The sequence below is a fragment of the Microtus ochrogaster genome, chromosome 10, assembly GCF_000317375.1.
Source record: "Microtus ochrogaster isolate Prairie Vole_2 chromosome 10, MicOch1.0, whole genome shotgun sequence".
NCBI classification, from domain to species: domain Eukaryota; kingdom Metazoa; phylum Chordata; class Mammalia; order Rodentia; family Cricetidae; genus Microtus; species Microtus ochrogaster.
In genome coordinates, this window is record NC_022016.1 from 74,968,383 (window position 1) to 74,983,662 (window position 15,280).

Here is a 15,280-nt window from a genome sequence, read left to right on the forward strand (position 1 = left end):
CTTTCTGCTGAGTCATCTCCACTCCCTGGCCCTAAAGTAGAGGTACAGTTCTCTCTCTCTCTCTCTCTCTCTCTCTCTCTCTCTCTCTCTCTCTTTCTCTCTCTCTCTCCCTCTCCCCAGATGAGAACCAAGTGAGGCCTAGTGGGGGAAGGCACTTTCCCAGAGTACCTGGCCTAGTGAAGGCTTCTGTGTGGGTAAGTAATCGCATATCACTGTGGACACTGCAGAGTGGGCCATAAGCAGAACTTTTGACAGCAGGCCCCTCTCCACCATTGAGCATGAGCCATAGAACAGAGGCCTCTGACTGGCAGGTGGGCCTCTCCCCTTCCTCAGCTCACAGGCCACTGGAGGAGCTGTGAGGTGTTGATCTCTATTACTGGATACCTGCTCCACTTACTGAGGCTCAGCCCTAAGGTTGTTTCCTTGCCATTCAGTGCCTCTGTTTACCCATCTCAAAGACAGAAACCTAGTCTTGCCCGCCCCCCGGGTTGTTGTGATCCTGATGGGACCAGGGACGAAAGGCGCTCAGCACACTGAGGCTCTGGCCACCAGGATGGTTCTCCCTAGCTTTTGTTCCCTCTCTAACTGGATGTCCTGTGGTTGAACATAAACGTAATGTTGCCGCTATTGTCACCGTCTTTCACTAGTTGGAGGGCGTTTCCAGGGCTGAGGCCTGGGACCTAGGTTGTCACTGTGGCACTGGCTTCACTCTGTGTTGCAAGTGTGATGTGAGGCCCCAAGAAATGTGCAGTGCATGGACAGGGAAAAGCCCACTTCAGCGCCCATGGGAGCTCATGGCAGGTCAGCAGGAAGGAGGCTTGGGAAGGGCCTCAGTATGAGCCACACCTGAAAGAACCAGAAGGGCTGGACAGCAAATCAGGGACTTTCTGAGAAGGGGGCCGAATGGGTGTACGCTGAGGGCAGGGCAGTGTGGACTGAGCTGGAGAAGGCTGGGAGCTGGGCATGGTTTAGGGAGGCCAGGAGGAAGGCCACTGTCTTAGGGTTTTCACGGGCACTCTGCCTGATCCAAACCCAGCCTAATCTGGTTCCCTTGGAGATGTCAGGAGCCAGTGGGCCTAGCTTCTTCTCTCTGCAGCTTCTGTGAGACCTCCTAGAGCTCTCTGAGGCCAAGACAGGGCACAAGAGAACAAGTCTTAGAGCCTGACTGTACTAGTGGGTGTCTGGATGCTGAGGTGTTGTCACGGAAGCCTTTGTCTCCAGGTGACATGCCTTTCTTCTAGTACACATGTACCAGCCACCCCGTGGCTACCGTTACTCCACATGTGTGTCAGTTTCTGCACGTGTTGTGTTGCGCATAGGCCATGTATCAGTGAGTGTTTCTGTAGAGTTGGTGATATCTGGGGCTTGTGTGTTTGGGGGTACATGTACAAGAATGTGTGTGTGTGTCATGAGTGGTGGGGAACACGTAGAGTATATGTGCAGGGCATGTGTACCAGAGAATATCTAGGTCTTGGTATGTGTGAGTTTGAATCTGTGTTTGTGTACTGGTGTCCTAACCCCATCTTTGACATACGGATTGCTAGGTTGAGAGGGAAAGTGTCAATTGTAGGATGTGCGTGTGTCTGTGATTCTGGGTCTCTATGGTGACCTGGTGTGATGCATGGGAGAGAGATGGGAGAGAGAACTAGTCTGCTCTGTTTTCCCTCCTGGGACTCTGACCCATAGGCCAAGTCTCTCCATATACCCCTGGAAGGCAGGTCATCTGGGTCCTTTCTGACTGACCACCAAACCTCTAGGTCTCCCTCAACTACTAGGAATGGAAATCTGTTGCTTTTGTGGACAAGCGTTTGTGTTCAGTGTGGGCCTGGTAAGGAAAGGTCCAGGCTCCACAGCCTCAGAATCCCCTTCCCAGGACAGGCATGACTCCTTTGTCCCCCTTTTCCCTTTCCTTGCTCTGTGTCCCACTCTGCCACAGCTTGCCGGCTTCTCTGGGTGGTTTCAAAGGCCCCTGGAAGCTGGGTAAGCGAAAGAGATTGCCACACTGGCCTGCCTTGGATGGGAGTTTCTCTCAAGCTACAGAGACTCCATCCTTAAGGAGCTCAGGGACTCTCGCGTGCATCCTAAAATCTCTGGTGTTTAGTCTCTACCTCTGATGAAGTAAATCGCTCTGCCTACATAATGGGATTGGGGAGATGCTGTTGAGTGAGTCTGCTCTGGTCCCAGGAATAGAGAAAATGTGACAGCCTCTACAGGGCAGAGCCCCCTCTCCTACACTCAGCTGCCTGGTCATTCTCTATGCCTCGAGTTAGACTGGACCCTCCCCCCAGAGGCCTGGCACAGCCCACGGCTCTGAAGAACCCTGGGAAAGCCACGAGGGGATCCTGGGATGGTACACCCAGGGCCAGCCTGAGCGGCTGAGGAGTGGCCCTCAGTCCCCGGATGGCTGGCCTTTAAAGCTGGCCAAGCACAGTGTTGTTTGACATCCTGGAAAAGAATCTGGCACCGCACGTTTCTCCCATCTAAATCACTGTAAAGTAACTTAAAAGTTTGTACAAAAACGAGAAGTTGATCTCTGAATGGCCTGCCAGGCTATTGTAACCTAATATATTTTACCCTTAAACCAGAAATGTGTTTGTTTAGAAGCAAGTCACTGGCAAATGCCAAATCTGGAGGCATTTCCTCCCCTGCCCTGCCTGACGCCCCATTCCCTCAAACCTCTTCTTTATTCTCTGCATCCAGATTCCTCATCAGGGCATGAGAAACTGGGCCTTCCTTCCTTTGGGGCCATGTCAGCCCCAGGGAAGAAACTTGACGTTCATTAGGCACCCACTGTGTCCTGCTCTGGGCACAGCGATGTTTTTATTCTTCAGAGCTGTCTGTGGTGGCCCCATTTAGAGAGGAGAAAAACGAAGACAGAGATGTGACTAGCCCAAGTTCTGTGTGAGTTTCTCCATAGTGCCATCATACACCTTATGTGTGAAACAGAACCCTTGCTTCTTCCCCAGGGGCCAGAGGGAAAGACATCATCACCAGAGCCAACTGTGTCCGCCACCCAGAAGGTTCTCCTGCAGGGTCTCAGCCCTTATTTGTGAGCGAACAGCTCAAAAGGCAACTTGCCTAACCGACCCAGGGCCTGAAAGGTCCTGGGCTTTGACTAGCACCTCCCCAGCCAGAACTGGAAGGGTCCTTGGGCTGGGCCTGGAGGGGAAGATGCTGCCTCCTTGGCTCCAGCCACGGCTCCCCTCTGTCTTTCATCTCCTGCCCTCCGTACTGTGAGCTGCACGCAGCAGTAATGGATTGCAGTGGACTTTTTTCAATTAGGCTGATTTCTCCTCTGCCTGTTACTATAAAACTCCAGATGGTCTGGGGCTTCACGGTTCCCGGGGTATTTTCCCCCATTATTTTAATCTTCTTTCGTAACACGCCCCACATGTGGGAACGGGGCCTTTCAAGGCGCTGCACTCTGTGGATCAGCGATGCTTTTCTCTCTGCTGTGTTGCCCGGGTTTTCCTTTCTGTGTGGCAGCATCACAGAGAGCAACTCCCACCATCAGCCTGGGCCTCAGTTTGCTGAGACTCAGAACCCATGTTGGGCCCAGTTTGAAATCCCAGTGTAACGCCTAACAGCCTGGTCTTGGTGCTCTGTGAGCTCCCTGAGGAACTGAGCAAAGAGCTTAGGGATGTACAGCCATGTCAGTCAGACTTCAGGCCAGATCCAAACTCTAGTTAGCTATGTGATATGGTGACATCGCCTTTCTGAGCCTCATTCCGTTCATCTGCAGGGTGGGGCTGGGAAGGCACCCCACTGACAGGATGCATTGTCTTGATTCAGTAAAACACAGAACACTAGACTGTGGTAGGTGTCTAAGATATATTGCCAGATACCTGGTATTTTGAACTTATTTTACTTATTTACTCTCTCTTAGAATGTATTTCAATGTTGATATTTCAGGTGAATGAGAAAACACCCTAGCCCCCCCATCCTGACATGCTTTGAGACTATTAGACACCATCTTCTCTAAGTATTCTTTCCCAGAATCGCCCATTCCCATGCTTAAGAGCCTTTGCTTCAAGCTAGATGAACCTGGAGTTTATCTGGGTAGTTAAATAGCATGTTTACATTTACCCTGAACAAGATGTGTCCGCAGAAATGTCTGAAGGCCACTGGTGGCGTCAAGACCAAGAGCCAAAGGATGCTACATACATGCTTTCATTTGCAAATATTGCCCTCCTCGTGAGCCCAGGAGATATCTGGGCTCTGGACAGGTGAGATGAACTCACCCGAGATCATCCCCTCAGAGTGTAGTGGTTAGATTGGTACCACAGTGCACAAGATTCTAGAGCTCAGTGGGATGAGAGCTGATGACACTGTCAAGCATCACCAGGGCCAGATCATACTAGCCAGAATGCTGGGACAATTTATACATACACATGTACACATACACACACGCATATATATGCTAAGGTACAAAAGAGTCAAGGGCAGACATTATCCGATTGCTAAGTTTTCATATGGCAGTGACCTGGGAGGAGGCAGGTAGCTATGTAGATTCCCAGGTGAGTCCTGTGGTGATCGGTGGAGAGATGGCACCTCCAAGGGCTGCTGGGGTCAAGGAGAAGGAAAGAGGTTCCTAGCTTTGGCATCGAGATAGAAGGTGGTCACACCAGCAGAAGCCATGCTGGAGCACCCCAGGTGAACAGCCCAGGGTCATATTGTCTGCTGGGCCATGGAAGTAATGGTTTAGGAGTGTTCTGTAAGGATCAGCAATGCCAGAACTCACCTGCTCTGCCGTGTATGCAAAGGCAGCCCTACGCTCCCATGTCTGCTCCCTCGCTGCTTCCCCGATATTGGCTCAGCCTTTGTCTCTAGAACCCTGATGCCCCTACAGCTCCAACTGCCTGTGCGCGGGCCTGCTGTCTCCCTGAAATGAGTTTCTTGGCACCTCGTTTGCCAAAGCCCAGGCCTCAAGGCTCAGCCCCTCAAGCAGGCTTTGGTAATCCCCAGCCTAGCAACTGGAAGGTCCCCACATTCAGCCCCTTCTCAGATCTCTGAGCATCTTCTGCTCTGTGCAGGATTTTAAGGAATTTTGTGCCTTTACTGATGGAAGGTAGGGTATGGTGAGGGGTTAGCCAGGTAGTGGACAGCAAGGGGTGCAGAGCAAGAGGAGGAAAGAGCATTGTGGGAAGCGGGAGGATGTGTGCACACACACACACACACGCACACACATAGCTCTCTTAGAGGTGTGACAGGCCAGAGACTACCCCAGGCAGACTGTCGTTTAACCTGCTCTGAGGCCTTAAACGACAGCTACAGTGACAAGATCAGAACTTGATGTGTGTGGTTTCATTTAGGGCTCACATTACTCTAAGGTTAGCGTTCACCCAGTTTACAGGTGAGGAAACAGACTCACAGAATAACTTGCCTGGGCTTCTTCAGTGAGCGAGCAGGGCCATCTGCAGCAAGGGCCGTATCTGCAGTCCCTGTGCTCGCTGCCATTGGGCCTCAGCTCCTCGTCTGATGGGCAGAGTTGTAAGCACCCAGAAGGCCACCAGAAAAGGCAATATGCTGTGGAAGCAGCAGGCCCATTAAAGCCAGGCAGAAGCGTTGACCCAATGGTCCCCTCAGCCTCCTGGCTCTGACCTCATCTTTGCAGCTGTTGAATAGAGATTATAGAAACCCTCACAGGGCTCACAGGGGCTGAGCAGGTCTGGATCCTGGTCCTGATGGGAGTGAGGATCTGCCAGAATCTGTGTGTGTCTTTATCTCAGATAAGAATAAAGCAGCGCCCCTTCTCTCCCTGCCACTTCCTCTAGATGTCCTTGAAATGACAGGCCACTCCCAGGACTGAGATGGGGAGAGAAGGCAGGGGTGCTGCCTGTGGGGTCAGGCAGGCTCCTCCTAGGAGGGGGTGCTTAAACAACAGAGGCATGTGTTTGCTGAGCGGACAGAGGAAGGAAAGGTCCTTGGAGGCCTCATAACATATTACGGAAGGCCTTTGGGATGGAGATTCCTGGCAAGCTCAGCGTCATCTCTCCACAGCTGATGTATGGGATACATGGGGTGGGAGAGGCACTTGTGGCATCCTGGAAGACGTTAACTCAGATCCTGAACTTCTAAAAAATGTATACATTAAATTGTCAGTGTAGGAAGGGAAGGTTTCCCAGGAGGGGTGCAGTCTGAGCAAAGGCAGGGGTGAGGAAGCAGGTGTTCAGAAGCCCAGACAAAGATCCATAGATTCCTGGTGGGAGAGAGGTAAACTGATCCCCAGAGTCTGACAGGCTCTCCCAAAGTCAGAGAAATCACGCAGCCAAGAGTTATTGGTCTCCCCCAACAGCCTTTCCCCCAAACCAGTCAGTAAGAACAAAGGGCCAAGGAGGATGCTGATTGGAAACCCTGCTCCTGCCCAGGTTCCTTCATCTCCTAGGGATGAACTTGTCACGAGGCCTTTGTAGGGGAACAGGGAGCAACTGGCCACCTGCTGTTCCCCATCCAGGATTTCGTTCTTGTTCTGATAAAGGAACAGGCCCCATAACTAGAAACCCAGCTGCAGCAGCTTACATTAGCTCCAGCAACAGTCTGAACTGTGACACCCAGGGGGTCATTGTCTCTGACTCGTCCATGTCTGCTATGGCTGCTGCTCTTGCCTGGGCGGCAGTCCTCTTCCGTAACTGCAGCAACTCCCTTCTCTGTCCCTTCCCTAAGTCCTCCGTACCACTAACAGCCAAAGGTGACTTCTTTCTCTGTGTGTGAGAGAGAGACACGGTTCCCATTCCTTGTAGACTGTGTTCCTTCTAATTCCCATATGACTCTGTCCCCCTAATTCCTAGAATACACATCTGACCCTGATCCCTTCCCAGGGCCTGCCCCTCTGGGGACAAGATCATAAGCCAGGTGGACCACAGGATCTTCACTCTGCCCACAGACTTCTCTCCAGAAATATGCCAAACTTCCTAGCGGGTATTGTACCTTTAAAGTTGACAAAGAATAGCTGGAGGCTCAGGAGAGAGGGAGAGCCTTTAGTGACTTCCTTCCCCTGAGGGGGAGGCTAGAGAAGCCCTGGCCCTCAAGGAATATGGCTGTTCCCCTCTTTGTCCCCAGCTTCCTGCTACTAGCAGCCCAAGGGGACCTGGTGCCAGAAGACTGGAATCACCTGGGTCCTAACCTGGGATAGGAGCTCGTGGCTGGCACATCAGCCCTGGGCATGGGGAGAAAGCCAATGGCTCAGTCTCTTCCTCCTCAACAAGCACAGACACCCACCTAGGCTTTGACATCACATTTGGCCTATACCTTAGCTTTGCTTTGTCATGTGACTGTGGGCAATATGAGGACATTGATGTCACATGCTTCCGGGTTTTGTAGTTAAACACCAGTGCCATGACTGGAGCAGCAGGTGCCAGCCACAGTCGAGCTTTACCGCACCCTGAAGTGTACACACAGCCGGAAGTCCGGCTGGCATGGGCAGACGATGGGGAGAGGCAGAGGACAGTCAGCAACACCACACTAAAGGCTGGAACTGCTGCCTCGCCAGTCTCTGAGCTGGACCTGGAAGGCTGAGCAGGGGTAGGGGGCTAATCAGGCGAGGTGACCTTCCTTGTTGAGCGCCCTGCATCAACAAAGGCTGAAGACTGCCTTCTGCTAGAGAAGGACGGGCAGAGAGGCAGGCAGGGAGGCCGCAGGGCAGAACGTCAGGTCTGTAAGGAGAGGGCCTTATAGGGGTTATTTTGGTATGCCAAGGCACCTGGGCAGCTGTGGTGAGCAGGCAGGGAGGATTTGACGTGAGGGGATATAGAGGGGAGCTCCAGGCTTGGCAGAAGTTGCAGGGACGGACGGTTGGGGCCATGGAGGATGAACTAGGTGACTCGTTTCTCCACACGTTCTCTGCCAGGAACCGTTTCACAGTTGTGCTGTGTCCACTACAAGTCCGGTACTCGGCACACAGCAAACTAGATGGTGAGCGCAGGTCAGCTAAGTGACCAGATGATGACTCAGACACTTCAGTATACAGATGTGACCATTGTCTCACAGGGTTATCAAGGGTGATGCCTGTGTATAGTTCCTCATGGATGGCCACAGTCCCACAGTTGGCGAGGGGGCAGATACAGCATCAAGGTTGCAGGACACCCAAAGCCTCTCGGGGATAGAGCCCTTCTAGTCCAGGCTGGACTCCTTCTGGGGTTCCACGCCCAGACATGGCCTGCCTTGGAATTGCTGACCCCAGGGGACACAGCTGGCACACGTGTGAGTTGTTATACCCTAAGTCAGAAGCAGAAAGATCATCTTTAGCCCCAGTGGCCCATTTCTGAGTCTTAGCCCTGGACACTTTGCTGGGGCAGTGCTCCCAGATGCTTAGGGGGGACAGCAGGTGGTTTGGGCCAGAACAGGCAGGTTTGGGGTGCTGTTTGCGGGCGGGTGGGCCCTCAGGGCTGAGGGCACCCCTCATCAGCCTCTCCTGCAGTTCGAAGGCTGCAGTAAAGCCTTCTCCCGCCTGGAGAACCTGAAGATCCACCTGCGGAGCCACACAGGCGAGAAGCCGTACCTGTGCCAGCACCCAGGTTGCCAGAAGGCCTTCAGCAACTCCAGCGACCGTGCCAAGCACCAACGCACCCACCTCGACACGGTAGGTAGGCCGGAGTGTGGAGGCCCTGGGGTGGAAGAAGGTTGCACATAGACCCTGATCTCTAGGTGGAGTCTCAGCCTCTGTAACACGGGGCAGGAGATGATCTGGCGGGAGTGGATAGGGTGTGTTCTTTGTATTATAGGATAGTTAGTAGGCTCCCTGGCTTTCTACTAAGATAGTTTTCCCCCATCATCCTCCAGGTGTGACAAACACAAATGACTTGGGTACGGCCATATGTCCTCTGCGGATGTGGATGGGCGGACTAAATTTAACAGATTACCCTACATGGCCCATGAACCAGCCCAGGCCTTATGGGAAAGCAGGTGCCCTCACATCCACAGTCTCTCTTTGACAGGCCAACTATGTCTGCATCCAGAGCACGCCCCTCCCTGCTCTTCCCACTCCTCACTTGGGGACAATGCAGAGGCTCTTTAGGGCTGTCGTTGGTGACATGTAAGATCCAGCATCTTGCCACAGCAGCCTGACCATCCCATACTGTCTATTCCACTTCCCTGTCCTTGCTCATGCCAAGCAGCAGAGGCCCACAGCTCTGTCCCAGTTGCTCCATGTGTCCCCTGTGTAGATAAGGACATCAGCAAGAATGTCGTCCCTATACTGACCCTATTACCAAGGTCCCTGACCCATTTGACACAGGAGGAAGGTGGACTTAGGGGTTCTCATGGCTGGACTCTGGTGAAGGTCACAGACTCAGTCTTCATGCCAGTCACACAGGTGCTGGAGAAAGTGGCACGTCCCTTGGGAGGATCCCAACCCCGTGTGCAGCACAAGGCTGGAGTCTGCTAGAAAACCTCCAAGCAGTTCTCTGCTCTGCTGCAGATGTGCAGGAAGCTGGGGTGGGGGTAGGCACCAGTTGATACACCTACCCTGTCCAATATGCCGATGAGCAAACAGACGCCCAAGAGGGTAACTGAGCTGTTAGTGCGGGTTGGAAGCCATAAAGCAGAGGTCACACCTGAGGAGGCACAGATTCCTCCAGTCCTAGCCCTGTATCTCACAGCTGGGAAACCAGGTTCAGAAACGTGAACGGAAAAAAAAAAAATCACCGGCTTTGGAGCCAGGCCAGGCCCTGGCCTGTATCTTCTTTATCCCTGCCAGCCCCATAGTGTCACACACCTGTCCCAGTTCAAGCAAAGCTGAGACCCAAGTCATGTCGTGTCTGTGTCAATGACAGACAAGTGACAGAGCCAAATGCACCCTTGGCTAACTCCAATCGCAGGGCTCTTTACTGGAAATGTTTGAAGGGTCGAGTCTGAACAGAGGAGACAGAATGACAAGGATTAGTCCCCTTATGGCTGACTGAGACCTGACGTGAGCTGTGGTACTCCCAAGTCCCCTTTCCCTTGGTCACCTTTTCAGCCTGGGGGCTCTTGGCCCTGAGAGAGGCAGCGAATATTGCAGAGGGCACAAGGCATCCAACAGTGGGCCTCTGCCCCACCCCCACCTCCCAGGTCTAGAGCACGTCCCCATGGCCTCTCTAGTTTCCTGTTTGTTCCTTACTCCTGTCCTTACTGTATTTAGACCGAGCCTGTGGAACGGAGCTCCTGAGGGCTAGGCCAGGTCAGGTCCACACAAGCCCACAGGGTTACCCCAGGCCTTCATCTATCTAAGAAGTTTCTGGCAGGTCTAGGGGCCCCACTCACACCCCACTCTCTTCCTAAGTAGCAAAGGTCTTGCTGCTAGACCATGTATGTCCCAGCCTGCAGCCTTCAGGTCAGCGGTTGGGCTCACACATAGCACCTCAGCTTTCATAGGAGCTTCAGCTATCCCTGGCTTCAGAGAACATGGGGCCCATGGCAGGAAGGAGGTTGGTTCTCTGGACAGAGTGGAGAAGTGGAGAAAGCAAGCTTCAGCTCTGATTTTGGCTCTGCCTCTTGAGAAGAGAGGGGTTATAGCTGCGAACAGGGCAGCCCTTTCTTGCCTAGTCTGTCACTCAGGGACTTAATGTCAACCGGATCCTGCCATACCCCAGGCAGCCACCATTCCCAGTGTGGGCCTTGGTTTCCTCAGCAGCAGGATGAGGGCTGTTGGGGCACTGAGAGAAGAAAGCTCCCTAATGGAGAGTCTCACACACACACACACACACACACACACACACACACACACACACCTCCTGGTTGTGGTGTCTGTTCAGCTGGAGCGGTTCTGAGGGGCAGGTGTGGGAGCCATGGGTGGCCAGTGCTTAGCAGTACCAAACCTGGAGAGCCCTCAGAGATAGAGCTCTGTCCAGACAAGGAAGAGTAGCCTTGTTGACAGGAATAACACAGCCTCAGTCTTGGAACTTGTATGGGGATTCCGGGCCTAGGGTTTGGCTGGTGGTTTGGGACAGCCACGGGGTTTCCTGGGGGCTCAAGGGAGCTAGGCCTGAGGAATGTTCTATGCACGTCAAGCCCTGGAAAAACAAACACAAAGATGGGTCTTGCTGCCCTGTTTCCAAGCGAGTGTGCCTGCCACACAGAGCTGTTTGCTTTTAGACCAAAGCCTGTGGATTTGTATCAGCATTCCCAGAGGACCAGGCCTGGGGCCAGTCAGCTCAGGGGCAGGGCAGGGCTCATGGGAGAGTGTCCTGGGGTTGCGTGTTAGGGTGGAGGGGCTGTGTAAGTGTGTGGGACTCGCATGCTGAAGCAGGTGGTGGGCAGTCCAAGGCAGGCCTCCCTCTCCCGCCCCTGCCTTCCTGTTGGCCTAGTCACCTTCTTACCGCCTGTCTCTCTCTTTTTGTTGTTCTCCATTCTTTAACCTGGCAATCTCCGTGGCAGCTCCAAGGTATGGTTCCGGTCATCTCTTTCTGCTTTTCCCCACAAGGCCCCGGACAGTGGGCATCTCCCAGCGTCCCTACCTCTGGTAGGGACAGAATTGCCTTGAAGCTTTGTGGGCAGTTCCACTTGGTGTGTCTGCTGACTGGGCATGGCAGTCCCTGGGGCTTATTCTTGAGAGGTGCCATTTCCTCTACACACACACACACACACACACACACACACACACATTCCAGGAGGCAGTCCTAAGGGCTCTGAAGTACTCAGTGTGTTTTTTAAAAAGGAAGCCTTGTGAACGTCATGCCCCAGTAGTAGCTGGGGACCCCAGGTGGGTCCTCATGAAAGCCCCTGAACTGTGAGGTGCAGACAGGGCCATGAATTGCCCTTCCCTGGTCTTGTGGAACATGGCCAGGATTAGATGGCTCCCTCACTAGTAAAGCAGAGGGACAGTGGGATGACCTCACAGCAGAAGGTGGGCACTGCAACCTGTAGGAATCTCAGGCCAATCTAGAAAGGATCTGAGCAAGGCTAAAGAGGTGACAGAAAGAACATTGTGGGGTATGTGTGGGGACAGTGGGAGGAGGAGGACCCCAGTCAGTGCCTGGAAATGATCATCTAGCTTCCGATTATCCAAGGGTCAGAGGGCCATGGCAGAGTGTTTGGAGGGAGGGCCATGGCTGTCTATGACAAAAGCGGTGGGACACTGCATGGGAAGATATTAGGGGAGACCCTGGAGGAGGAGTCTAAGCAGGGGTGGGGGTTGACTGGTGGGGGGGTCCCTTTGTGCCTTCCAGGGCAGTGGGATGGCCACAGGGAGGGGCTTTGGCCATGTAGACAGCACAGCCTTCAGGCTCCTAGCTGAGCTCTTTGAGGTCAGCTCCCTCTGGTCTCCCAGTTACTGGAAGGAGGACCTTAGTTGCTGTGGTCCATAGTGCCACTTGGACCTGCTGGAGGAATCATCCAGGCTGGCCCTGGGATGTCCACTCTTCCTCTCTTCATTCTCCCGCCCGGGACAAGCTCCTGTGTACCCCTGCTCCACACACTGCTTTTGTGTCACAGCCAGTGTGAGTCCGGAAGACCTGCAAAGCTCAGTCAGTCCCCTCAGTCCCCTCTTGCAGATAGGAGGCAACTCACCTGCACTCCCAATACCATGGCAGAGTGGGGACACAGAGCCCCTCCTCTCCCGGGCCAGGTGCCTTGCCCACCCATCCTTCCAGTGGCAGGTCATCTAGGGGACCTTGGCCTTGAGCAGCGACCTCTTACCTGCCTCTCGTGCCTCTCTGATGTTACAGAAGCCATATGCTTGTCAGATCCCTGGATGCTCCAAGCGCTACACGGATCCCAGCTCCCTCCGCAAGCATGTAAAGGCGCACTCAGCCAAGGAGCAGCAGGTCCGTAAGAAGGTAGGCGGCCACAGAGCCAAGACCCATCTCTGCAGACACCTCTAATCCCAGCTGCTTGTCCACATCAGACCAAGTGCCTCACACCCGTGTGCACACCGCTCTCTACACACTTGAAAATGCTATTGTTCTCCCATCTGCCTGTATCTGCCTCCCGCCCAGTATACCAGTTCACAAGCCTGCCCTTATCACCTCAACTGATTCGACATTCACCCACCAAAAGCTGGCACCCCTAACCATGACAACACTCATGCCCAGCTCTGGGCTGGGCATTGAGGATGGAAGAAAGAAGACACAGGTAGTACCCCTTTCCAGTGGCCTGAGGCACACACCCAGAGGAGGCTCCTTGCCAAATGATACTGATGACAGCAGGGAGGTCCTGTCTGGCACAGATAAAGGGCCTTGGCCCATATGCAAGGGAACAGAAAGGTCTCAGGAAGAAGCACCAGGAACCATAAAGGATAATGGTTTAGGGGTGTAAGCTCTGGTCCCACCTGCGGGGCCTCTCACTGCTAGCTTTGTGGCCCTTCTGCCACTATGCTTCCTGCTCCAGTTGCTGACTGAGGAATGGGTGCTCGTGCTGACTGAGTGACAGAATACATACACACACACACACACACACGACTGAGCCTGTAGTTGGCGCAGATTCACAAACACAGAAGGAAGGAAGGGTAGGCGCTGCTATTCTCTTGCAGTGCAGGCAGGCGAGTTCGGGTAAGAAGTGTGTGCCTAGAATGACCCATGGCACTTGTGGGGCCAGTGTATTCATATCTATACAGAGCTGGGCACTCACATGCTGGAAACCCTGCCTAGTATTTGAACTGTCCTGAGGACATTCAATGCCCTCAAGTGGTCTTGAGGGAAAAAGAAGTACATGGCCTTGAGAGATTTTTCTGGGGCCATGTGGAGCATGGGGATGTCAGAGTGAAATGTACGTTCAGTGGTAAGAACAAGGAAGATAGTGGAGGTGACCTGGGCTGACCCAGGGAGTATCAGGACCCCAGGGGAAGCTTCAGTGGTGGTGCCCTTCACCAGGACTGAAAACCTGAGGGGGAGAAAGGCTTGCATGAGAAAGTCAGCAGGAAGCTGCAGGGGGCCCCAGGTCATGCAGTAAGGAACAGGACAGCGACCTTAGGCAGAGCACCCTGGCCTGGGCACTCAATCCCCAGGGCAGTGGGAGTGAGGGTGTAGGGACAGGCAGGAGCCAGCCCAGCAGCTCTAGCAAAGTTGGAAGGTACAAAGAAAGCCACTCACTGCCTTAAGCAATGTTAGAAGTGAGCACTGTGGTCCACACACCATGCCCTTGGACACTGCTGTGAATAAAACCGCAAAACCCTCCAGCCTGGGAAAGTAGTTTCGATTCCATGGGATAGACAGACAGGGTACCAGGAGAAAGCCTACCTCATGATGGAGAAGGCATGCAACTCATCTTGGAGGCACTGGGAACCATTTGAAGGGTAGAGCAGAGGAGAGGAGAGTCAGGATATGCAGCAAGCCTGCCGGTGCAAACACCACCACATCCTTAACTCACTGAGAAGTGGGACAAGTCACTAACCCGGTGGCTCCTCAGCTAGACATTGTACCTGCTGCTTTGTCTACTGTAGCTGGCATCCTGTGAGTGGGCCCTAGCTTGTGTCCTTTTCACATACGTTAACAAAGTAGCCCATTCACACAGCCCAGGAGAGATAACTAGCTCCTGATGCTGCCTCAGGGCGGCAAGGGATAGCTCAGGCTTCCGTAGGCTGGAGCTAGGTGCCAAGGAGGCTGCTGTCCCCAGTGGACTGGTGCCCAAGGACCAGAATCCTGCCCTGGTTTTCCCAGGCCCATGCTTGGCTCACATTGAGCCCCCAGGGACCTGGGCTGCAGATCTGCAAACTTCCCAACAATAAGCATCCATTAGAGGCATCAGGGATGATGGATCTTTCTGGGTAAGGCGACCCTTGTATTATGACAAGTCCTTGGCAGCCCTGCTACATTTTGGAGAGAATTAGAAATGCTTTTCTTCCTTAATTCTCCTCTCCTGCTGTTCCTAATCCAATCGACATTGCGGTCTGCAAGAACATGCCTTGGCCCTCTTTTGCCAAAAACTTCATTTACATGGAAAACAGCTGCCGGGTCAGGCGCTGAGAGCCCAGTGCGAGACTGGCGTGCCTTCCCTGCCTGGTCAGCCCTCCCTCCGTCTGGGAAGGTGGAAAACCCCTTGCAGCTGACTCTCAGCTGCCTGAGAACACAGCAAGGCTCTGGCCTTCTCAGCACCTGTTTTGACCTGGTAAAGTGAATGTTTGGGGATCTCCCTGGAGAAGGGTCACCGCCCATGCAGGTGCCTGCCCCTTGTCACCCAGTGTCTTCAGAGCCCCATCCTGGTTGGTTTTGGTTTTGCTCCATCTGGAGAAGTAAAGATGTTCCAAGGTATCCCAAGTGGTGTTGGCCAGATCATCCCAGCCAGGCTCTGCTGCTAGCCAGATAGCTCGAGTCCACACAGAAACTCACTGGGCCACTTCTGTGGCCCTTTGGAGTCAGGCAGCTGGAGC

At 53.6% G+C, this 15,280-nt stretch overlaps 1 protein-coding gene across 1 annotated transcript in view; it reads left to right on the top strand.

Annotated features, from left to right (window-relative positions):
* The window catches only part of LOC101984294 (zinc finger protein GLIS1), a 72,943-nt gene that overhangs the window by 46,251 nt on the left and 11,412 nt on the right, over positions 1-15,280 (top strand). The window contains exons 3-4 of the mRNA XM_026781826.1: positions 8,417-8,578; positions 12,642-12,752. Coding sequence (XP_026637627.1) covers positions 8,417-8,578; positions 12,642-12,752 — 273 coding nt within the window. The remainder of the gene's footprint in view (positions 1-8,416; positions 8,579-12,641; positions 12,753-15,280) is intronic.